The sequence below is a fragment of the Neolamprologus brichardi genome, chromosome 18, assembly GCF_056152115.1.
Source record: "Neolamprologus brichardi isolate AB-2024 chromosome 18, ASM5615211v1, whole genome shotgun sequence".
Classification (NCBI taxonomy): Eukaryota; Metazoa; Chordata; class Actinopteri; order Cichliformes; family Cichlidae; genus Neolamprologus; species Neolamprologus brichardi.
The window spans coordinates 30,647,606-30,673,798 of NC_142121.1; the positions used below are offsets into that span (position 1 = coordinate 30,647,606).

At 40.5% G+C, this 26,193-nt stretch overlaps 2 protein-coding genes and 1 pseudogene across 2 annotated transcripts; all 3 read right to left on the reverse strand.

Moving 5' to 3' along the window:
• Window positions 1-53: 53 nt before the first annotated feature.
• On the reverse strand, window positions 54-10,754 carry LOC102787109 (solute carrier family 22 member 13-like). The gene is made up of 10 exons (XM_006802776.3): window positions 10,380-10,754; window positions 10,170-10,273; window positions 5,321-5,475; window positions 3,207-3,375; window positions 3,004-3,124; window positions 1,184-1,278; window positions 771-985; window positions 569-677; window positions 256-462; window positions 54-167 (listed from the first exon to the last, which is right to left on the reverse strand). The coding sequence occupies exons 1-10, from the start codon at window positions 10,752-10,754 to the stop codon at window positions 107-109; spliced, it is 1,611 nt and encodes a 536-aa protein (XP_006802839.2). The 3' UTR covers window positions 54-106.
• A 3,822-nt stretch (window positions 10,755-14,576) lies between these two features.
• LOC148097814 (uncharacterized) lies at window positions 14,577-16,644 on the reverse strand (annotated as a pseudogene).
• A 1,700-nt stretch (window positions 16,645-18,344) lies between these two features.
• LOC102789926 (solute carrier family 22 member 13-like) lies at window positions 18,345-26,042 on the reverse strand. Its single transcript, XM_087831818.1, has 9 exons — window positions 25,668-26,042; window positions 25,483-25,586; window positions 25,186-25,340; window positions 22,606-22,979; window positions 22,190-22,284; window positions 21,878-22,092; window positions 19,305-19,413; window positions 19,004-19,210; window positions 18,345-18,922 (listed from the first exon to the last, which is right to left on the reverse strand). Exons 1-9 carry the CDS (start codon window positions 26,040-26,042, stop codon window positions 18,853-18,855), a joined length of 1,704 nt encoding a protein of 567 aa, XP_087687944.1. The 3' UTR covers window positions 18,345-18,852.
• Window positions 26,043-26,193: the final 151 nt, after the last annotated feature.

A 26,193-nucleotide genomic window follows, 5' to 3' on the forward strand; every position in this document is an offset into this window, starting at 1 on the left:
AGACCCTGAGTCCAGAACCAGGGACGTCTATAGTACATGATGACTGAGGTTGTGGTTCATTTAAATACATCACATATTTGTAAAGATGAAATCCGTACAAAAACATCTACATCTTGGTTGAATACGAATGTAGACTGGTAGTTGTTCTTCTTGTGGGACTAACATGTCTGAAAGACATAAAACAGAAACAGATGAAAAAAACGATCATTGACAAAATAACATGTTTGAGATGCTGCAGTAGTTAAACACTGATACCCATTGCGCTCAGCCTCTTCAGTCGTCTCAGGAAGCTCTTTTCTTTTGGTTTCGGGAAGCAAGAAGCCGAGAAATCCACCTATCAACGTAAGGCAGCTGAAGACTGTGATGGGTATGACCGAGTGGTACATGGCCAACAAGTTCAGCAGTGGAGCCAGTAATCCACCTAATCTTGCTGATATGGATCCTAAAGCTGTGGCTGTTTGTCTGAAACAGGAGGACAAAAGGTATACTCACTAAGTTGGTCTTTTTTTTTCCAGCGTTCTTTTCACACAAGTTGTTCACAACATGAATAAAAACTGTGACTGCTTACCTAACCGATGTTGGAAACAACTCCTGCATAAAGACCATACAAATAGAGCCAGCCCATATCAAGAAAAAACGAGACGCAACAGCTAAAGATGTGACAGAAATGGCATAACCTGACATAAAGAAAATTAATAAATATCAAAAGTGAACATAAAATTGATAATGAGACAAAAAAAATGCATTTTACAATATAACAAAGCTTTTACTATCAGGAACAGCGAGGATAAGTATGGAAGAGACTCCTCCGATCAGAAGGGTTGCTATGAATAATATTTTCCTCCCCAAAATATCCAGCAGCCACATGGAGAGTAAAACAGATGGTATTGAAAAAACACCATACAGCAGTTGGGTTACAAAGATGCTCAAACCAAAGCTTTCCATGTCTAAGTACAAACTGTAGATGGAAAGGTTCACGGAAAACCTTTAAAAGAGAAGAGAAACACATTTAATCAGACACAACTGTATCATGAACCATTTATAACACATTTATGAATGGCCATTTAATCAGCAAAACATCAAATTCAAAAGTCAAAATCTTACGATTTAAAAACAGCAACATGTTTTTACATTGAAATATTTCCCTTTAATGTATTAACCTCACTATAGATGTTGAACTTACCATGATAGTATTATGATAAAGAAATATCCGGTCAGCAGTGATGATCTGAAGATGATTTTTAGTCCTTCGTTATTCACAGTGTTATTCACTTCAATCTGTGGGAGACATAATGTTTATCGTAACACCATTTTAATACTATTGATAATAATGGAGATTTGTTATGCCTCCAGTGGTATTATTTTGAATCAAGGTAGAATTTCTTTTAGCAAATTTAGCACAAAAAAAACAAATACACATTGATCAGGTCTCCACTCTAGGCCTAACCCATATCAACACCGTTTACACCTTCTGCAAATTTAGAGTGAGCAATTACCCTAACATGCATGTCTTTAGACTGTGGGAGGAAGTCAAACAGACACGGGCAGAACATACAGACTCACTGTGTTGCCTAAGTCCATATCTCTTGTCCTGAATATGTTGAAGATTGAACATAATGTCTTCTCTATTCATGACTCTACTTTCCTTACTTAATTTGTTTATTTGATTAGCAACATTACGCAAAAAACACCAGGGACAGTTTAATGTCACTGGGTGGAGGGGCAGAGGCAGAGCTTAAGCAAAGGACAAAACCTTTAGACACCCCACCACCACCACCATTTGCATGAGTAATAGTGGAGGACTGACTCTTTAGTAGTCAGAGGTTATTGCCATCTTGATGAAAACGGGCATAAAAATCCATTATAAGAAAGCCTGTGAAAACTTTATTGAAAAATAATTAAAAGGATACCAGGCATGGTACCAAATCTAACCAGTGTTGGTCAAGTTACTTGAAAATAGTAATTAGTTACTAATTACTGACTACTTCTCCAAGAAAGTAATTCTGTTACTTTATTGGTTACTTATTTTCAAAAGTAATTAGTTACTCTATTACTTAGTTACTTGTTAAAAACATGATACACAATCTCAATACATTATAAAGCAATAGACCTTTCGGCCCTGTTCTACTTTTTCTGCATAATCCATCATAAAAAATGGAATCTCTTTTTAAAACTTGTTTTATTAGTTTTAATCTTTTAACTTTATGCACATTGCATCAAGCAAAAATTAAATTATATGCAACCGTCTTTGACTTGAAGAAATTGTTTAACTTTTAAACCTATTTTCTGCATATTCCAGCATGTAAAATGAAATAATTGTTTGTGTTTACACTTACTCTTTCAAATAGATGCAAGGAAAAACCAGCAATAAATAAATAAAATCGAAGATTCAGCAGCACTAAGTCCTGTCGTTCTTAAATCGATTGTCACCTCTTTAGCAGGAGTGGGGCCGGTGCTGCAGCGGTGAGGTCAGTGGGGGGATCCGGGGATTTCTCTGTGAATTTCACACTCCTGTGGCAGGGTGCTCGGTGCTTGCACAGATTTGAAGTTTAATTTTTCGCTGTAGAAAGAAGTTTTCTTCTCACGCAGAGTGAACAGTGGTCGCTCATGTTTTTGTCATTTTTAATGGAATGAAGCTAAAAGTAATGTCAGGACTTCCACGCTTTAAACGCTGCACGGTCGTACTCTAGCCCGCATTGTTGATCTACACATGTCTGTTGCTGCAACGGACGTCGTACGCTCACACGTCAATGTCGTGAGACACTCTCACAAATAAAATCACTGTTTAGTAACGCAGTAATGCAGCGTGCTTACGGGAAAGTAACAGAAATTGAATTACTTTTTTTGCAATAGAAATCCCTTTTTTTACTTATTACTGGAAAAAGTAATCAGATTACAGTAACCCGTTACTGCCCATCTCTGAATATAACACACTTATTTTCAGGTATTTTACAGGTGCCATCGATGTTCTTGAAAACTCCCCTGATGAATGTGATTCACTACCTTGTCCAGAAGAGACTCTGACACAGGGTGTTTGTTAATGGCTGCTGCTTTGACAATGAGCTGTTTGGCTTCTTCTTTTCTGCCTCTGCTTAACAGCCACCTGGCTGACTCTGGAATAAACCTGATAGGAAGAAAATTGAACTTCAAACAAACAGACATTTTGAAATGTATAAATAACTCAATAAATAGAGTGAAATTCAAACCATATGTAGATAATAAGCACTACAAGCGGAAGTGCTGTGATCAGCTGAGCCAGTCTCCAGTTTCGGATACCATAGATCACACCAGCAAGGATGCACTCTCCAATTGCACTAAACAGTTGAGTCACACAAGCTCCCCATGATCTTTTGGACATCCCAATCCATTCAGTGGCTGCAATAAGGAAAATATGTTAATTGCTATTTGTTTATTTTAGATTAAGACCTCAGCTCAAATGGAACAAAATAAATAAATAACAACAAAAATAAAATAAAAACATTGCACATCAGCTGCTATGAATATCTCGGCTAACTGTACATATATTTTTCTATTACTATTTTATACCTAATCAGACAGAACATCTCAGTGTGAATGGATAATGACCCAAACCAACCAACAACAACCCAAGAGTTTCTCAAGTATGTGTTTAGTTGAAGACAAAACTGACTGTAGAAAGATGGACACAAAATTACATAAACGTGTCTTTGTCCTTTGTCCAACATCTTTATGTTTAGAAACTGATTATGATGATGAGATGAGATAGCCTTTATTTGTCAGTTGCAGGTCTTTTACCCACAACCGAGATGACAGACCTTGCTGACCGTACATACAATACACAAATATCACATTGGGGAGACAGGTCAGGCTAGGTAGTGAGGAAAAAAACATCGAAATGTGTAACACAAAAGGATAATACAGGAATGCACAGATATCAACACACCATAGCACAATAAACACAGACAAGCAACATGGGAAAGAGTTCCAGTGTGTACATCTGATCTGGGACCGCTGCAATCTTTAACTGCGCCTCCAGCTGACCCGATGTCCACATCAGAGGGGAGGTAAGCGTTGGAGGTGGCGTTGGATCCGGGGTAGGGAGGGTGATGCGTCAGTGAGTGCTTATCAGTATATGTATGTGTGTGCGTGTCCATAGTTCATCTGAGACAGTGTCCTTCGCCTTGCCAGGCTAAGTAAACAGTCTTCCAGCCAACCCAGGTGGCCTTGTAGGGAATGGGAAGGAACAGACTAAACACAGTCATTATCAGTGTGTTTTTGTTCAGCTCCAGCCTTGAGCCCACAGCTGGCGCCGAAGGGGTAGCCGGATTATGATGGTAATTTTTCTTTTGCAACAACTCATGAGAATTTCAAGCTGTTCTTTAACACTCTGACACTGGTCTCTCAATCTCCCGTTGGATAGCTGCGAGTTTCTCCATGATGTTATTAACCTTCAGTTCCCTGGTCTTGTCATTCTTTTGCTCAAAGAGCAGATTCTGAGAACTCACGACTGCAGTGAGCTGTTCCAAGATGTAATCCAACTTCCACTCAGAGGTGTTGTTCTGAGTATTCACGGCAGCCGTAAGCTTCTCCAAGATCTCATCCATGCTGCACCCAGTGAGCCCATTCTGAGAAGTCGCGCCTCGCCCCATCGTTTCAATCCCAGCGGGCAGCCTTGGGGGGGTTTGAACAGCTGGTTCCGCTCTCTTAATTCTCCGATAAGTCAGGGCCAAGCCAGCTCCGATCAGCAAGAACCCTGTTATCATGGTTCCGAATAGGTGGATATCTTCAGCGTCCTCGATCGACAGTCCCGCCAGGCACACCATCCTCCATGTCTGCCACCCGTCCATCGTGTGTTCGGCAGGGAAAGTCCCTCCAGAGACCAGTTGATCAAATCCATAATTCTCTTTTAGGTTTTAGAAGCAGACTGTGAGAGAGTGTTCCAGGGAAAGTAATACACACGAGACTAGACAAGGACATAAGAACTAAGCAGGGAAGATAAGGGAGAGGAGAAAAAGTGCGTCCGCCTCCTCCGAGAGCCAGCAGAGTGCATCTTTTGTCTCGCATGTAAATTCAAATATGTAAAACGGTCACAAAGGCAACAGTAAGATAAAAGTAACAATAAAAATAATAAATGGGAAGAGGTGGAAGTAGAAAGTGTAAATGGAAAATTTGAGAAAATTGGAAAAAAATTGGAAAATATCAGATCAGTACAGCCTTGGTGGACCTGTAAAACATTATAAGAACATCATCTTAGCTATTGAGAGAACAAGTGGCAGATTATTTTACAGTTACAACGATTGTTAGTTGCAAAGTTTGTGCAAAGTTAGTTTACTCTTCATACACAGTATGATGCTGTTGACTCGATATCCTCCAGCTCCAAATCCCACCAGAAACAGAGATGCTAAATATAAGTAGACGTTGGGACAGAGAGCTGTTGTCACGGTGAATACAGACAACAGAACTGCTGGAATCTGAGTTGCTCGTTTGCGGCCGAACCTGAAACACCAAGACAAACACACAGTGATACATTAGCTTCTGTTATGATACTAAGCACACTAAATCACAAGAGCTGCTGGTTAATGTAGCATCATTACAAAGATAACAGTAATGCAATCATGTAAAAATAGTTTTTTATGGGACTCTGTGCAGTCATGTTGGAGTCTCTCCCTGTACTGGCCACATCTCAAGTTTTTTACTGGCCTATAGAGGTACAAGACATTCCTTTAATTGGAGAGGGTCATGAGTGACTAGAATAAAACCATGCAAACAACACAAACATGCAACATATAAAAACAAACTAATAAATTACACATAAAACACACAGAACACAACATTAAATTACTTAAACTGCTTGACAGGGGCAGCTGAATGAAGAAATAAAACCACTATGGTAGGGAACCAGAGCTAAGAGATAAGCTTCTTATATTTGCAAAGTTACATTTGAATAAAACTACAAGACCTTTGAAACAGGAGGCAGTTTAGCACACTGGTTGTCTTATGGCTACAAATACAGCAGCCTGGGTTTGAGGGTGACCTTCGAGGGTGACCTTGCTGCATGTCTTCCCCTTTTCCCCTTCTCTCTTTCCCCTTCTATCCTGTCTACTGTCTACCCCCCCCCCCCCCCCCCCCACAAAAAAAAACAAAAAACAAAAAACAAAAAACAAAACAAAATAAAAACAGCACACATGCACAAACACCTCGTACGAACTGTCAATTACAGCGGTGGAGGAGTGACGATGATTGTTTTGTAGCCACAGCATTTGGCCAATCATTGATACAACCATGAACCTTTCTCTATACCAAAGCATTCTTGAGTCAAATGGGAGGGCAACAGCTGTCCAACAACTAAAGCTTGGCTGAAATAGAGTCATGCAACACAACAATGATCCCAAGCACAGAAGCAAATCTACAACAGAATGACTGAAAAAGAAAAGAATCAAGATGCTGCAATGGCCCAGACCAGACCTCAACCTGATGTTTGACCTCTCTTCTTCAGTTCTAAGAGCGATTGGTGGAGAGTCCCAGATTTTAGGCCTTAGTGGGAGTTGTCAATTAAGGGGATCGTTGACCCATTATTGATCACGTGCCTCATCAAATAAGCCGAGGTGTAAAAAATAGAGTGTGGTGTCATTATGAAACCATGTGAGACCTTGCCTCATCCTATCATGTGACCTATTGAGATCAACTGACGCAAGATTTGAGTGGGCATTAAGGCGCCTGGGAAGGGATCTCAAAACTGGATTGTAGGTTGCAGAGAATTGGTGCAGTAAGCCACCCCCTCTGTTCAAAGATGGTCATTCACAGTGGACATAGATGGCTTCATTCACTCCTCGTTCAAACCATGTGTCTTGGTCCTTTAGATCAGCGGTTCCCAACCTTTTTTGCGCCACGGACCGGTTTATGCCCGACAATATTTTCACGGACCGGCCTTTAAGGTGTCACGGATAAATACAACAAAATAAAACTAGTACCGGTACCGAAAAAAAGAAGATTTATTCATAACACACGTGAAAAGACCCAGGAAGACCGAGTTAAAGATAAAAACGATAACAAAATAACGCTGAAAACCGATAAAAACCCTGAAAACCATACATTTCACACCTGAGTCTCAACTCTCGCGGCCCGGTACCAAACGACTCACGGACCGGTACCAGTCTGAGGCCCGGGGGTTGGGGACCGCTGCTTTAGATGCAGATGTACATCTCAGTCTCGTCCAGTAGAGGTGGCTCTTCTATGTTGTGCCATGGGTTTGTGAAGTGGCTCTGTGGTTTTTCCTGTGTAGAGGTCTGAGCACTCCTTGCTGCACTCCTTGCCTAACACTAAGTTGTTTAGTTTGTGTTTGGGAGTTTTGTCCTTGGGATGGACCAGTTTTTGTGTGAGTGTGTGCATGGGTCTGAAGGACACTGGGATGTGCACTTCTTGAGAATCTTCTATAAGCACGACATCTCAGAGCACTTTAAACCCAGCCGCAATAAAAATAAATAGGTCACTAAGATAAAGGTCACTATGATTACTATGTTACTATGAGCTGGATGGCTGGAAACCTACACAGACATTTCTTCAAATTATCTCCTCAAGATGGTTCTGCAGGCTGCTGAATCATCGGGCGCACACAGAACTGCACAGAGTCCCCTCAAACTTATTTACATGATTGTATTTGCAGTTTTGATATATATGCAGGGAAGCGGCATTTTAACGGACTGCATTAAAGTATTAACATAAGACAATAGAGTACATACTTAAATTATTTATTGATTTATGAAATACACATACTAGATTCCATTCTAAGTCTAATCCAACACAATTGTGGAACATTCATGTTATAGAAACGTTATAATATTTATTTGGTAACTGTCAGCTCATTGTCAGAATGTAAGATTCAGAGAATCTGGAGATATCTCTGTGCAATGCCGAAAATACGTTTTTCAAATGTGTTGTTGCAGTCAACAGTGTTGGTCAAGTTACTTGAAAAAAGTAATCAGTAATTAATTACTGATTACTTCCCCAAAAAAGTAATCCCGTTACTTTACTGATTACTTATTTTCAAAAGTATTTAATTACTTAGTTACTTAGTTACTTAGTTACTTTTTAAAAACATGATTTACAACCTGAATAGGCGATAAAGCGATAGATCTTTCAGCCCAATTCTACTTTTTCTACATAATCCATCATACAAAATGTAATCAAATGGAAAAGTCTCTTTTTAAAACTTGTTTTGTTAGTTTTAATCTTTTAACTTTATGCATGAAGCAAAATTTTAATTATATGCACCATTCTCTGACTGGAAGAAATTAGTTTAACATTTAAACCTATTTTCTGCACATTCCAGCACATACATACATATATATATATATATATATATGTATATATATATATATATATATATATATATATATGTGTGTGTGTGTGTGTGTGTTTACACTCACTCTTTCAGATGCAAGTAAAACACAGCAGAAAATAAACAAAGTCAAAGACTAGCGGTCCTTTTGCTCTATTTTCACCTGTAAAGCAGGACTAGGGTAGGCGGAGGGTTATCCTGGTGCAGGTGTGCCGCAGCGGTCAGTGGAAGGATACGGCAGTTTCTTTCTGAGTTTCCTATTACGTCGTAGCGCACTCGTTGCTTGCTTGGAAGTTTAGGGGGTTTTTTTCGCTGTAAAAAGAAGTTTTCTTCCCACGCACAACGGACACTAATGTTTTTGTCACTTTTTACGGAATCAAACTCAAAATAAGGTCAGTACTTCCACGCTTTAAACGCTGCACGCTCATACTCTCTCCCGCACTCGATATATGATCCATTGTTGATCTGCACACAGCTGTTGTCACACACGTTGCACTCGCTTATGTCACTGTCATGAGACATTCTCGCAAGAAAATCACGATTTTAGTAACGCAGTAACGCAGCGTTCCTACGGGAAAGTAACGGTAATCTAATTACCGTTTTTGCAATAGTAATCCCTTACTTTACTCGTTACTTGAAAAAAGTAATCGGATTACAGTAAGGCGTTACAAGTAACGCGTTACTGCCCATCTCTGGCAGTCAAATGCAAAATGAGCAAATATTTTCTTTAAAATAGCATTAATTTAATATATTTTCTGTGTTCCATTGGGAAAAAATATAGGTTTATTAGATTCGCAAATCAAAGCATATGACTCAAAATTAGTATTTATTTTTGAAGTTAGTGAAAATATTTATTTGATTAGCTGTTGCTAAGGTATCAAACCTAACAAATTAAAAGAGACATTTGTTTTGTGAATGTGTTAACAGACAAAAGTTATTCATTCAGTGTAAAATTATATTAAAGCAGTGATGTACTGTCAGGACAAGCAAGGCAAGCTCTGCTTGTCCTAAAAATAGACATAAATAAAATGTACCAAAATAAAGCAGTCACTCTCCTTTCATCTCAGGTCCAGCTATGCACGTGTGCAATGTGGATAAACAGCTGGTCTGACAGTAACCTGATGAAAAACCAGCATGTGAGGCAAGCTGCTGCTGGCTCTGCTGTTACTGCTTTGAGGTCAATTACAATTTACACTTTGTATGGAAACACAGTAAGCATTACCAAGCAAATGAGCTTCAGTGCTTTATCTGTGTAACAGGTGGGTTTCTGTTTGCGAACGTGACCAACACATGTGATGTACAGAATACAGAGCGTGGAAATTTTAATATACTTTTTTGAAAAGGCCTGTGTTTTTAAACTCATCCATTTAATGCAGTTTTCTGCAGAATAAATATGAATAATTATTTTGACCTGTAATATTTTATGCACAATTATACAGTAATAAAGTTTTATGTGTACTGAGGTATTTTCAAGATTTGCTTCTTTTCCTAAAGGAATGGTTTGAACCATTTCTCAGCCACTCATCTTTTTCAGCTAATAGTAAATTATTTTTGGTAATATAGCAAATATTTATTTAACTGTAGAAGTATTAATATTTTACAATTTTTCAGCCAGGAAGGAGTGCAGAAAGATGAAGATGTTTATGTACAGTGTAGACTGTTAGTGCAAACAATATCTTTTAATCTGATATGACTGAGCTTGTGAAGTTGCAAAATAATGGAGGAAGATGTTTTCATATGTGTGTGTATTGGAGTGGAGGGACTGTATTCGCTTGACTTTCTGTAAAAAGTTACCATATTTCTGTATTTCGGTGCAAAAGGAACCATGAACTACTGCAAGGAGCACACTTACGATTCAGCAAAAGGTCCAAATACGAGGGAGCCAACAAGAACTCCAGCCATGAATACTGCTTGAATCACTTCCACCAAGCTGGCCTGGCCACACACTAGATCAAACTGTGAAAAAAATTAATATACTAATAATAATAATAACAATAATAAAAATAATTAATGTAATGTTTCATGGAGGTGAGAAATCTACTGAACAACGAATTTCACTTACATCAGTGACTATGGTGGCTTTGTAGAGCATGTTCCCATACACCCATCCATCCTGGCACCCTGTGGTCTCATTGAGTCCGTACTCTCTGATATTATCAATGTCCCAGCTCACTGGGACAAACATCTCACACTTGCTGAAGGTCCCATCCTCCTCTCGAGGCACGGTCAGGTTGAGCTGCTCCTCTGAGGTCAGGTTAGGAGCAGCACTGAGGATCCAGTCTGTGTTGCAGTGTCTGTCTGGATCTGATTGGATGAAAACAAAACTGGCAAAGAGAAAAGTCTGAACAAAGTTTGGAAAGCAAAGTGCAATTAGAGTGATCTTCTGGAATAATCCAAATTCCCCAATGTTCCTTAGAATCTCTCCAAAGTCTGTCATTTTGAGCTTGATGGTGAAGGTCTGAAAAACAAAAGAGCTGCAGCGCAGACTCATACAGTGACTGTTAATCTTTAACCCAGCTATATTATCTTTTTAGCACACAGAGCTCATTATTTAAATTTTTCTGACCTGAACATACTGAACTGCTGTCATGTCACCACATTTAGGGCTCTTTCAAAAGTCATTACACACACACATAAACACAATTTCTGATTTTAAATCTGCTGCTTTAAAGCTAAAATCATCAGGCTAAAGCATCTCTGAGTTAGTAGTAAGCACTGAACAGAGCGGAGTGATAAAGTGGTGCCCTCATTTGCAGTTTATTTACATTTTTTAAGTTAACAGACCTAAGTTTCTCTCAAACCAGCAGTTTGAACCGCATGAGTCAGACTTTTCTGTTTAAATCTATCCAGAACACTGAAGCTGACCTCTGTCAACATACCTAATTAGAGGTGAAAATGTGCTTTTTCTCCTTTACTTCTTATATGTGTTCAGGGCCTAATGTGCATTTTCTAGTTTTATTTTAGGAAATCTAATTCTCATTGTGTCTGTAATGAGAATTTAGTGCAGTGTGATCAAGGGAATGAATCCCAAAGTGCATCTTTGGAATAAACTCAATAAAAAAATATACGATGACTGCGTGACATAATTAATGTATAGCATGTATCACAATTACTTTGTGTGTGTTATAGGAGACACTGTACTAGCTGCAAAAGTAAAACAGTGAAGGAAAGCAAAAATTATACAGTAAATAAAGGCTTAAGCATTCGCTGGGTGCTGGTCTTTAATCTGGGGAAGCTCTGCTCTTTCTCCTCACTCCAGTAAAAAAGCTGACCCAAAAAAGCAGAGAAAGAGTAATGCTCTGGTTCAGAATGTATTTTTGAAGAGGTGTTGTTGGGTAATGTAATAAAGAGTGTTTGCTTGTAATCAGGAATGATCATACAGTTTATAACGTATGTATGAACACTGAAGAGGTCAGTGAATAAAACTGTAACTAAGGTGAAACTAAAGGATTGTTCGCTTTATGCCGTGTCAGCACACTTAAGGTTTACTCAAGTTGGATACACTGCTCCACTGCAGCTGTTACATACATTTGCAAAACCTACATTTAAATATGCAATGGCCATATTCAAATTGTAGTTTTCAATACTATGTATGGCTATTACTCCCAAGAATTGACAGAATTATACCCAGTTAACAGATTCAGAAGACTGTCTATCTATTTGCAGTCTTCTACGTGTAGAGTAAGTACACCTACCCAACTGATTGTAACACAAATGTCAAATCAGCCAATCACATGGCAACAACATGGCAAAGACGGGCTGCTAAAGTTCAAATCACGAATTAGAATGGTGAAGACAGGAGCAGTAAGTGACTAAATATTCTGCATAGATGTTGGTCCATCCCTTTATGACCATAGTGTACCCAGTTTCCGATAGCTGCTTCCAGCAAGATAATGTGCCATGTCACAAAACTGATATATATGTGGTCATATATATCAGAGGAATGTTTCCTTGTTGAATCAATGCCATCAAGAATTAAAAGTGTTTGAAGGCAAGATGCTCCAGCCTGGTACTAGTAACTTGTTCCTCATAAAGTGGCTGGAGAGTGTGTAAAATCAACACTGACTTGAAGTCTATAGATTTTATGTGTACATGGTATATCCTCCTTCTTTAAGATGTAATGAGTTATGCATTCAGAGATGCTCTTCTACCTTGTTTGTAATAAATGGATATTCCAGTTATTGTTCGCTTCCTACCAGCTCAAATAGGGATGCACCGATACCGGTATCGGGTATCGGCCTCGATACCACACTTTCTAAAGTACTCGTACTCGTTAAAAGTCCCCCGATACCGGGGACTGATACCACGGTCTGAGACCTGTTTATGTTTGAGCGGCATGTAAGGGGTTAATCACAGGCGCCGAGTGCCCGCCCCCAGGCCCCGGCTGCAGCTCAGAGCTCAGAGAAGGGCAGGCGAGACAAGTCAGCCCTGTGGAACTGTTTCAAAGTGAATGAAGACGCGAAAACAAAGGCGGACTGCAAATTGTGCTCAGCAAACTTGTCCAGAGGAGGCTCAAAAGGTAGCGCATTTAACACAAGTAATTTAATCAAGCACCAAAATCCCAACACGACAACGAGTACAAAGAGTTTACCCACGCTTATTTACCCATGCTTATTAGCACAGAGGAGCATAGCTGATGCTATAGCAGTGGGACGGAAAATAGTTGGGCATTTTAAACATTCCGCCTTAGCCTACTCCCGCCTCGAGGACATTCAGGGACAGCTCAACCAGCCAATAAAGAGACTGCAGCAGGACGTACAGACGCGCTGGAACAGCACGTATTACATGCTCCAGTCCCTCATTGAGCAAAAGCGAGGGCTGGGCGTGTCCGAGCATGAACTCCGTGACTATCTCACCGCTCACCAATGGGCTCTTAAGGAGACGACTGTTGCCATCCTCGCCCCCTTTGAGGAACTAACTAAAAAAGTGAGCAGCTACGACGCACTTGTTAGTTTATTCAAATATTGTGCACTAAATAGCAAAGATGTTTATTAATGCCCCTTGTGTTGTCCAAAGCGGCAGAGTTTACAATAAACTGAAAACAATACTTGAGTTGCACTGTCACTGTTTAAATTTTTTTTTCATAATAATTTATTCTGTAATATGTTGCATACAACATGCTTTTCATTTTAAATAAATGTTCTTAATTCCAAACCAGTCCCTTGTTTGTTTGTTTTTGTTAAATTATAGGACTAAAGCTGTTACCTGTAAATTTAAATCATGTTTTTATTAAGTACTCGGTATCGGCGAGTACTGAAATGCAAGTACTCGTACTCGTACTCATTTCCAAAAAAGTGGTATCGGTGCATCCCTAAGCTCAAAGCAGTTTGACCATTCTCCTCAGACCTCTGACATTAACATAGGAGAACAAACCTCTTGATTTTGTTTTTGAACTGAAGAAGCCTCCTGGATGAGAGGTGAAGCATCGTCATTAAACTTAATGAAATCCAGACACTTCCTTTCCATCCAGCCTTATGTTAGAAGGGGCACCTGGGCCAGTAAAGTATCATTACTAAAAGTATTTTTATGAATATGGGTTATAGTTGTGCTAGAATCTAATTTTCATTCAGTAAAATGACTGGATGTTACAATCCCTGATAATCCATTGCTTTAAATGGAGAAAATCTTGAGGGATGGCTGTTATGAGGAAGGGCAGCCCAGAAACTTTACCAGCGGCACACATCGTTGTGTGCCTCAACCTTTGGTCTTTTACCCAAGCTAATCTGCCATTTTTCCTATATAATATTTGCATAATGAGTGACACTAACACCACTGACTAACAGTGCCCCCATAATCATTAATATGCAAATTGTCATGACCATTGATCAATGACCAGGAGTACCATTTACAGAGAGACCTGGAGAATAGCTGCAATCACAGCATTGTAGGATGATGAAACATGTGCCCTTAGGCCCCCTCCTTGATTCAGAAATGGTCTTTCCCATTTGACATAAATGGCTTCCATGACTCCCCACTCAAATCAGTAGGTGTAAATATACTGCAGAGTCCTGGCCTGACGAGGTAGCTCTTCTGTGTTGTGCCATCCGCTTCGCCAGAGGTTGTTTGGTTTGTCCGATGTATAAATCCTGGCAATCCTCCTGGCACTTAACAGCGTACACTATGTTACTCTGTTTGTGGGTGGACCAACTTTTGAAGCAGCACATTTTGGGGTTTGAAAGCCACAGAGACCTGGTGTTTAGAGAAAATGTGTCTCAGCTGTTCTGATACTCCTGACAAAGGGATCACTAGAGTTTTTTGCTTAGGCAGCAGTTGTCCTCTCTCCTGGATCACTTGGAGCATTCTCTATGAGCTTTCCCAGCTTTGACAAATGCCCAGCTGGGATAACCACATTTACTCAGGGTCTTATTGATATGATGTTTTTCGGCTTTGCTGGCCGCTGTATCTGTGGGGATGGTGTTCGCTCTGTGTTGTAGCATCCTGATGACACCCGGTTTGTGCTCCAGTGGATGATGAGAGTCAAACCTTAAATACTGATCCGTATGCATCGGTACACATCAACTTTAAATGTCCCCCATTACTGACGGGGTAGCCCAGGGGTCAGCAACCTTTAAGACCCAAAGAGCCACTTGGACCCGGTTTCCACGCAAAAGAAAACACTGGAAGAAAACACTGGGAGCTGCAAATACTTTTTGACATTGACATACTTTTGGAGCCTTGACCTGACTTTTAAAAAAATAATTGGAAAAAAAGCACTATGCTGCTAAAAGATGAAAAATTCTGCCTAAATATGCATTTTACCTGGTTAATGTGTGTGGTCGGGTGCGGTCTGCAGCACCGCTGCAGGGGAGGCGGACGCACCTGAGCGGCACCCGCAATCACGCCTCGCCGCCTTAACGTCTGTGCTCTCTATGCTGTTGTTGGTATATGTCGGGCTGTGAGCTGAAAAGCTACAGCCGGCTGTATGCGTACACCAACCGTGTGTGAAAAGTGTTCAATAAAGAGATGCTGAAAAGCTTGTTCATGCAAACATCGTCGGGTCTGCCTTAATATGTTTACAATGGGACTTCTGCTCCTGAACTTCTGCACACAGCGTCTGCAAATCAGGGCTGTACTTTCATCTTTACTCAGGACTGTAAGCTGTCATCTGTGAGGCGTGAGCAGTGTTTGTTTTTAACATAGTTCACATAGTTCAATTTAGAACTACAAGTTTAAAAAAATAACTAACATAAATAAAATACACTTCAGCTAATTACTTCTAATTTATTTTCCCAAACCACGCGGAGCCACACTATAAGGACTAAAGAGCCGAAGGTTGCTGACCCCTGGGATAGCCTGTCATTTTTCATATCCTCCCTGGTGAACTTGATGCGTTTGTCCACTGATTATTTACTTGTGGCACATCCTGAGATTTGATTTTTAACCCAGATGTCAAGTTCAAGTTCAAGTTCAAATTTTATTCGCCACATGCAGTGGCAGGTTGCCCTGCAGTGGAATGAACCCGCCCCCCAACCATACACACACAACACAGACATCACATGGGGATACAAGTCAGAGAACGGTTGCATTACAGAAAAAACACTGAAATGTACACTACAATGGGAAAGTACAAGAGGAAAAAAAGAGACCTCTACTCATGCTGGGCTATAGGAGGACAGCATGAGAACAGGAAACAAAAAAACTCCTCTGCACAGAAAGCACATAAATGTCCACAGTACAACATTATAGAGCACGTGACCAGCAACAGGGTTGGGTAGGGGATGAGGAGTAATCCCAGGCACCGCGAGCTTCTCCATGATGTTATCAAACTTGCGCTCCGTGGTCTTGTCATTCTTGTGCTCAGAGAGCCGATTCTGAGAACTCACGACTGCAGTGAGCTGTTCCACGATGTAATCCAACTTTCGCTCAGAGGTGTTATTCTGAGCGGACTTTTCCTTGATGTAACCCAATATGCGCTCAGAGGTGTTGTTCTGAGTATTCACTGCAGCCGTAAGCTCCTCCAAGCTCTAACCGTGCTGCACTCAGTGAGCCCATTCTGAGAAGTCGCGCCTTGTCCCATCGTTTCAATCCCAGCGGGCAGCCTTGGGGGGGGTTTGAACAGCCGGTTCCGCTTTCTTAATTCTCTGATAAGCCAGGGCCAAGCCAGCTCCGATCAGCAAGAACCCTGTTATCATGGTTCCGAATAGGTAGATATCTTCAGCGTCCTAGATCGACAGTCCCGCCAGGCACACGATCCTCCATGTCTGCCACCCGTCCATCATGTATCCGGCAGGGAAAGTCCCTCCAGGGCACTCGGGCTCTCCCAAGCCCAGACTTCTCGTTGAGAAAAGGGTGTCAATAGCATTCAGAGACCAGTTGATCAAATCCATAATTCTCTTTTAGGTTTTAGAGAACAGACTGTGAGAGAGTGTTCCAGGGAAAGTAATACACACGAGACAAGACAAGGACACAAGAGGCTAAGCAGGGAAGATAAGGGGAAGGTAACTTAATGAAGTCCAGACGCTTTTCTTTGCAAGCTCCTTTGACAAGGGGAAGGAGAGGAGAAAAGTGCGACTGCCTTCGCCGAGAGCCAAACGAATACCTGAACCAATAACTTGGTGTTCCCAGGTAGGATAACAGAGCCCTCTTTTCCACTTTTTCCATGTAAGTGTTGGCCACAATGGATGAAACTGGGAAACCCATGGCACACCCATCTTTCTGCCTGTAGTACTCACCCTTGTATGTGAAATATGTGGAATGAACACAGTTCCAAGAGCAAACAAACTTGGTCAGTGCTGAGAGTGGTCTTGTTGCTGAGGTTGGGGTCATCCTGTAATCTCATACGAACTACCGGCCTAGTCTATCCCAACCCCACCCTGTGACCACCTGGACCACTTTGAACTTAAAGTGCTGGTGAGCCAGATACCACCATGTGATCCCAGCGTTAGCATCCATGCGGTTGAGCCATTGCAGCAAGGCATGATCCGAAAAGAGGATGAAAGGGTAAGAGGTAATAACAAAGATAGTTGACTGACAGTGGATGGCCAGGCCTTCCTTCTCTACAGTGCTGTACCTGCCCCCCGGCTCTGACAGGTTTCATGCTGATGTACACCACTGGAACAAAACGCCCCCCAGCCCTGTGTTTGGGGCATCAGTCTGAAGAATAAAAAAAGAGGGATAAGTTAGGCATCTGGGTTCCCCACAGAGATCCTCCTTCCCCTGCGCAAATGCCACCTGGCACTACTTTGTCCACTGGGGCACCCTCCCAGGTGAGGTCGGTTAAGGCTCCACAAAGCCTTTATGGTGAAATAATGTTCTTTCCACTTCAGGATTATGGCTCCAACAGTGCAAATTCTTCTGTAACCTTTGACATCAGTATATTTTGCAGCAATAAGGTTGCAAATATCTCGAGGGAGCTTATTGGTTTTACGCATCAAGAGACAAGACATCTTGGTAATGAGACACCTTTTTATATCATTTGGGACTGAACCAGCTGATATAAATGTGCACTAAGTGGCAGGGTTACTTTCTAATTTCTAATAGATTTCAGCTGGTGTCATGCCTTTTCCCATCTCCCTTTCTTTGTGTGTTCAATACTTTTTTCCCGTGTGATTTCTCATTATTAAACATAACTTAGTTTATGGATATCTGTGGTTTGATTTCTTTACTTGTGTGGATTGGATGGGTCTTACCAACATCTGGTGAGAATGTCATGTCAATGGCACCTTAAGAAATATGTTTACTTAAAAAATTGTGGCATGTTCAATACTTATTTTACCCACTGTATCTTTTGATAACAGCTTGCACCAATGACCCAATCACTGCTCATTACTATTCAGAATTAACCTCAGACATCACTCTGAAAAGTTTGAATGAATATACATTTATTTGTATATCTCTTTCTCTCTTTATTTAATCAACTTGTTACTATTCAACATAAAAGCATTTGAGAATGAAATAAACAATTCAGTCTAAAGTAGCAGATATAAAGTTATTGCTTAATTGCTTATTCAATTAATAATTAAGTAAAAACATAGGACATCTGAACAAACCACAAAGCTTCTAAAACAACGTCCTTTGGACAGGTGAGACCAAAGTGGAGATGTTTGACCGTAATGCTCAGCACCATGTTTTGTGAAAATCAAACACAGCATATCAGCACAAAAATCTCATACCAGTTTTCACCCACGTTGGTGGAGGGGTGATGATTTGGGCTTGATTTGCAAATTTGTAGGAACTTGCCTTGAGTCTCTTCTATACTAAAATATTCTAGAGTCAAATGTGAGGCCGTCTGTCTGACAGCAAAACCTTGTCTAAAGTTGGGTCTCACAATCAAGTCAAAGTTAAAACTTGAACTTGACAGAAATGCTGTTCTGGCCTATGAAGCAATGATGTCAAGAAGAGTGGGCATACATAATAAAACCATACAGAAAATGATTACTTCACGTTATTGCTGCTAAGGTATATGAGAAAACAGTAACACTATCAAGAGAGACTAAAACTTTACCCTTTTAAAATCAAGTTTTCAATCAAGTGTTTGCCAGCTTGTGTGTTTGTTGTGTGCTGCAACAAAACAGGAAGCAACTGGAATATTCAGATTACAGCTTAGTTGATTTGCTTTGTGGAGGTAAGTTTGATCCACTTTGGTTCCTCTCCATAGTCTTCGTCCTGCAGGGAAAAGGAAAACAGAGAGGTTAAAACTATAGAAATTGTTCGACGATTTTGCCGCCTCACTTGCAGCTTAATTACCCATTAGCTTCAGCTTCATCGGTTGAGTCTGGAAGCTCTTTTCTTCTGGTCTCAGGAAGCAAGAAGGCAAGAGCTCCACTGATGAGTGTAAGGCTGCTGTAGACTATGATTGGTATGGACCAGTGGTAGACGGCCAACATGTTGATTGGTGGAGATATCAGACCACCAGTTCGATACACAATAGAGCCCAAACCCGAAGCTGTTTGTCTGGAACAAGAATGTATATTTTAAGGACTACAGAGTTTGAGAGCCACAATAACATTATGTCTGCAATGGCATGGAGAGAGAGAGAGAGACTCACCGAAAAGATGTTGGAAACAGCTCCTGAACATACACATTGCATACGGAGCCTGCCCAGTTAGTGAGAAAACGTCCACAGGTTGCTAACGCAGTAACAGCAACAGCATAACCTGAAACAGACTGACAGATTAAGTTTACTGCTTTCAGAAGCAGCTAATTCATATTTCCTTCATCATTCACATAATCATTTTAGAGAAATTTAAGAACCCACAGGTCTGTCTGTAAATCAGCAAAAAGGGTCCAGGCCCATTTCTTGGAATCTGTGACTTAGAAATTCACTTGTCCCCCATCTCTTTCACAGTTTTGTAACTGTATTGGGTTTCCACAGCTGTAAGTTTGCACTCAATGATCTTCCAAAGATTTCAGGATGGAGCTCATGATAGCTGCTTCATTATTTCCATTTTATCAGGTCTGTGTGTTGCTGCAGGAGTTTCATCCCCCTCAGCATATTTTAGTTTAGGCTTTACCACAGAGACCCACTTATGGTTTAACAGATGACTTTTGTTGGTTGCAAAGTTACACCTGTATTTTGTCATGACAGTTAGAAGCCCTTTAGTGTTTAGTATCGTTAGATGACTGAATGGCACTGCCATCTAAAAACAGACAATATCAGAGGAAAACAAATAAACAAATATATATAGCTTGGACCATGTATTGATGGGCCAGCATTATTAGCTATGAGTCGATTTATAGATATCAGCATTTATAACAGCCAGTGAGTGAAAATTAAACAAGTAAAGAAGAGACACAAGAAACACCCTTCTGCCATGTTGTGGTTTAGAGGTACAGTGGGGCAAAAAAGTATTTAGTCAGCCACCGATTGTGCAAGTTCCCCCACTTAAAATGATGACAGAGGTCAGTAATTTGCACCAGAGGTACACTTCAACTGTGAGAGACAGAATGTGAAAAAAAATCCATGAATTCACATGGTAGGATTTGTAAAGAATTTATTCGTAAATCAGGGTGGAAAATAAGTATTTGGTCACCTCAAACAAGGAAAATCCCTGGCTCTCACAGACCTGTAACGTCTTCTGTAAGAAGCTTTTCTGTCCCCCACTCGTTACCTGTATGAATGGCACCTGTTTGACCTCATCATCTGCATAAAAGACACCTGTCCACAGCCTCAACCAGTCAGACTCCAAACTCCGCCATGGCCAAGACCAAAGAGCTTTCGAAGGACACCAGGAAAAGAATTGTAGACCTGCACCAGACTGGGAAGAGTGAATCTACAATAGGCAAGCAGCTTGGTGTGAAAAAATCAACTGTGGGAGCAATCATCAGAAAATGGAAGACATACAAGACCACTGATAATCTCCCTCGATCTGGGGCTCCACGCAAGATCTCATCCCGTGGGGTCAAAATGATCATGAGAACGGTGAGCAAAGATCCCAGAACCACACGGGGGGACCTGGTGAATGACCTGCAGAGAGCTGGGACCAAAGTAACAAAGGTCACCATCAGTAACACACTACAACGGCAGGGAATCAAATCCCGCAGTGCCAGACGTGTTCCGCTGCTGAAGCCAGTGCATGTCCAGGCCCGTCTGAAGTTTGCCAGAGAGCACATGGATGATACAGCAGAGGATTGGGAGAATGTCATGTGGTCAGATGAAACCAAAGTAGAACTTTTTGGTATAAACTCAACTCGTCGTGTTTGGAGGAAGAAGAATACTGAGTTGCATCCCAAGAACACCATACCTACTGTGAAGCATGGGGGTGGAAACATCATGCTATGGGGCTGTTTTTCTGCCAAGGGGACAGGACGACTGATCCGTGTTAAGGACAGAATGAATGGGGCCAAGTATCGTGAGATTTTGAGCCAAAACCTCCTTCCATCAGTGAGAACTTTGAAGATGAAACGAGGCTGGGTCTTCCAATATGACAATGATCCAAAACACACCGCCCGGGCAACAAAGGAGTGGCTCCGTAAGAAGCATTTGAAAGTCCTGGAGTGGCCTAGCCAGTCTCCAGACCTCAACCCCATAGAAAATCTGTGGCGGGAGTTGAAAGTCCGTGTTGCTCGGCGACAGCCCCAAAACATCACTGCTCTTGAGAAGATCTGCATGGAGGAATGGGCCAAAATACCAGCTACTGTGTGTGCAAACCTGGTAAAGACCTATAGTAAACGTTTGACCTCTGTTATTGCCAACAAAGGTTATGTTACAAAGTATTGAGTTGTATTTTTGTTATTGACCAAATACTTATTTTCCACCCTGATTTACGAATAAATTCTTTACAAATCCTACCATGTGAATTCATGGATTTTTTTTTCACATTCTGTCTCTCACAGTTGAAGTGTACCTCTGGTGCAAATTACTGACCTCTGTCATCATTTTAAGTGGGGGAACTTGCACAATCGGTGGCTGACTAAATACTTTTTTGCCCCACTGTATTTGCGGGGAATATTGACATTTCATAGACTGTCCACCAGAGAGCAACCTGCAACTTCCTTTTTGGCAACACAGGTGCTTTTTAAGCAGCTAACACAACAACCAGCTGATCTGAGCAGAGTCGGGACAGACCAAACAAACCAACAACACAACAGTTCTGAGTGAATACATCTGAGGAGCTCTACCTTGAGGAACCGCTAGCATTAAGAGACACAACAATCCTCCAATTAGAAGTGTTGCCATGAGAGATGGTTTTCTTCCCACTGCTTCCAGCAGCCAGATGCTCAGAATATGAGCTGGTATTTCAGACAGGCCAAATATTGCCTGAGTCACGAAGATGTTCAAGCCAAGTTTTCCCACATTGAATGAAAGGCAGAAGTAGGCAACATTCAGCGAGAACCTGGGGAAAGACAGAGATGGATTTCAAATACAAATTGCACAACTTGATCTTACACTTAAAGGCTCAGTAGAGCAGATAGGTGTAAAATATAACTTACCATGCCAATGTTATGGTAAAGAAATATTTCCTAAGCACAGCTGATTGGATAAGAGTTTTTATGCCTCCCTTTTTCTCAGGGTCTTTCACAATAATCTGTAATGCACAGGGGTGAGCACAACATCATGCTAACATTGCTCATGTTAGCAATCATTTAATCCTACAGCCTTACAAATGTAAGTCTGACTTACTGCGTCACAGTCCATTAAATTATTATCCTTCTAATGCATCTTTGGCCTCAGAAGTTGACACGGTGTCCTTGTGGTTCTAGTATTCTTACTTTATTAGAGTCCATCATTACCCATCATTTGCTCATTATTCTGCTAATATTTTATTACATAGCAGCTTTTATTATTGCTGCATGTAATATTCCTTTCAAGCCTCGATACAAAGGGAAGTGAATGTTGTGAAGGGTACCTGGTCCAGCAGATAGTTTGGAACCGCGCGCTTGTTGATGGCTGCAGCTTTTTTGATTAGCTGTTTTGCCTCCATTGTCCTTCCAGTGCCCAGCAACCACCTGGCTGACTCCGGGATGAACCTGTCCAAAACAGGCCAGTGGCACTTAATAAATTCAAATGTACCAGTCATAAGGGATGGCGTAATAGAGAGAGTTAATGCACACCATATGTAAATAGCAACCAATGCAAGTGGAGCTGCCGTGATCAGCTGAGCCAGTCTCCAGTTTCGTACAAAGTAGATCATTCCAGCGAGGATGCACTGTCCAACCGCACCACATAGCTGAGTCACACATGCCCCCCATGAACGATTGGACACCCCGATCCATTCAGTGGCTATAACATTTTTTTATTTTATTTTTTTAAAAAAAGGTCAAAAGACAATGTTGACAGGAATTACAGAGCCCTGAATGCAGACAAAAGGTAAAATGCTGTCAAATAATGTTTTAAAAAATCATTAATTGAAAAAAGAATGAATAACAAATTATTACCAGTACTATAGAACTCAAGTCAGAAAACAACTTTCAAACCGATAAAAAGGGACCATATAAGAAACATACAGCTGATTGTGTAAGCCTTTCAATCATTCGCTTGATGTTTAAATGCTATCGATAATAAACGACACTACTCCATCCGAAGGTTAAGGGCTATACTAAAACTTTGATGTTTTATGCTGATGTTAGCATTGGTGAGATGGAAATCTACTGCAGTTGTCATGGTTGGGCGACCGTGGCTCAGGGGTTTGGGAAGCGTATCTGTAACCGGAAGGTCGCCGGTTCGATCCCTGGGCTCTCTGTCCTGGTCGTTGTGTCTTTGGGCAAGACACTTTACCCTACTGGTGTTGGCCAGAGGGGCCGATGGCGCGATATGGCAGCCTCGCTTCTGTGGCTACAAGTGGCTACAACTGTAGCTGCCTCCACCAGTGTGTCAATGTAAGAGTGAATGAATAGTGGCATTGTAAAGCACTTTGGGTGCTTTGAAAAGCGCTATATAAATCCAATCCATTATTTTTATGGTACTTGGTCTTTGACCCTGTTTTTGAGTTTTCTTATAGATGTATTTATTTCTTTAAAAGTATAAGATAATTAGGTTGTAATTATTTTCCAATGCCTCTCAGTTTGTTATTTATAGTTCTGTTCTTGTTTGCCCTTTGTTTTGCTATCCTTCCTGTCTGGTCTGTCTGGTTTCTATGTGTTCCGTCTCCATAGCTGGCTGTGTTCCCTGTAATGTGTAGTTATACAATTGTAGCCTTATGTTCCTTATGTTTTCTCTCTTCCTTTGCCTTTGTCTCCCCAGTCTGTTCATCTCCAGTCCTAATGTCAAGTTCACGTCTTAGTCTGAATCTAACTGTGTGTCTAGGTCTCACTTCCTGTTTTATTATGATAGTCTCCCATCTCATGTGTGTTATGTTCAGTTTTGTTTTATATATATATATATATATAGTAAATAGTCTCCCATCTCATGTGTGTTATGTTCATGTTCATGTTCATAAGTGACTTTTACTTTTAAAAGTCATGTAATGTTGTATTGGAAAAAAATGTTTTAAAGGGCTAAAAAAAAAGTACTTATCAAGATTCAAGATTTACCTGTTGTCATTTAGCACTACCTCAAAGATGCAATGCAGAACGAAATTACGTTGCAAGCTCACATAAAGATGTATAAAAAACATCAGTACAGTTTAAAAAGAGGGAAGTCTAATAAATTAATGAATATAAAGTCAGTGATACATTTTTTTAAACAATAAAAACCATTCAATTATTGCACAAGAGAAATGTTGACTGCACTTATGTCCCCCAATGACTAATATATTACTTGAAAGTTTGGAGATGATCAGCTTTTTCCCAATGTGTATGACCCTGACCTTTGACCTATGACCTTGAAGCATTACATACTAAAATGGTGTATTTTATTATCTTTATCAGTATTAATGGAGAAGAACTGACTGAAACATATGGTTTCTACAGGCTGTAAAAACTTGAGATTTTAATATAAATTCCTGCAGTATGGGATTTTTCTAAACAAGCATCATTGTGAGGTTGTTGGGTGCTATATTGAAAAAGTAAAAAAAGTGGTGTACAACTCTCTCTATGCCCTTTGATATGATCTATTACTCAATCTGGTTTATTTTATTTTCTTTCAAGATAAACTTTCACCGTGCGCAGTAACAATGAAGACCTCCCCAAAATTAATGAGAAGTCAACAAATTTTCTGTTTCAATTTTTAGCGAGGAAAAATGTTTTTTTATCTGTTATCGTATACTACTTTTATAATATGCAGTGATAACAACGTTTAATTTAGACATATTTAAGACAATTACCAACTCAAATTGCTTCCAAAGCTGGTGCTTTGCAACCGGGGAGCTTCTCAACTACCTGTTATGACATAATCTTTTCATTCTGAATATAAGCATTATAAATATTTTTTCTTAAACATGTATTGCTATCAAACAACAGCTAAGATATAAGTCTGTGAGTTTCAATATAAATTCAGACTTATATACCTGTTTGACACAAAGTATGATAAGAAAGGGATAATACTTTACCCAGGATAACGCCATTAAGTCGATATCCCCCATAGCAAACTCCCGCCATGAACTGGGATGCCAGATAAAAGTAGAAGTTAGGAGATAATCCAGTCGTGACAGTAAATATCACCATTACAACAGCTGGGATTTGACATGCTCTTTTTCGACCAAACCTGGAACAGATAAGATCCCTTAAGTCACTTTGGCTCCTCTGGACAAATTAAATATTAAACTAAAAAACAAACAAACAAAGCAAACAAAACAAAAACAAAAAACAAAAAAATCCAAATGTTAACACTACAAGTATTCACTTACGATTCTGCAAAAGGTCCAAATAAGAGACAGCCAACAAGGATGCCAGCCATTAGGACAGTTTGTGCTGTCTCCAACAAACTAGCCCGGTCACAGACTAGATCAAACTGGGGAGAAAAATAACCCATATTACTGACATTCATTCATAAAAGTTCACATTATTTACATTATAAAAGACCAAGACCTACATCAGTGACTATGGTGGCTTCATACAGCATGTTCCCATACACCCATCCACTCTGGCACCTTGTAGTCTCATTGAGCCCGTACTCCCTGATGGCACTGATGTCCCAGTCCACTGGGACGAACATCCGACATCTGCTGAAGGTCCCATCGTCTTCCCGAGGCACGGTCAGGTTAAGCTGCTCCTCTGTGGTCAGGTTAGGAGCAGCACTGAGTATCCAGTCTGTGTTGCAGCATCTGTCTGGATCTGACTGGATAAAAAGTACACTGGCAAAGTGGAAAGGCAGAATAACATTAGGGAAGCTGAGAGCAAAAAGGGTGATCTTCTGAAATAACCCAAACTCCCCGATACTCCGCAGAATCTCCCCGAAATCAGCCATTATCAGGGCACCTTCTTTCACTTTAGAGATGCTGGCCAACGACGACCTTTAAACAGTGCCTATTAATGTTTAAACCCTGGATCGTGTATTTCAGGAAGGATGAGACAGCATTTCACCAGACATTTCATTTTATAGAGAAAACACCTCTCAC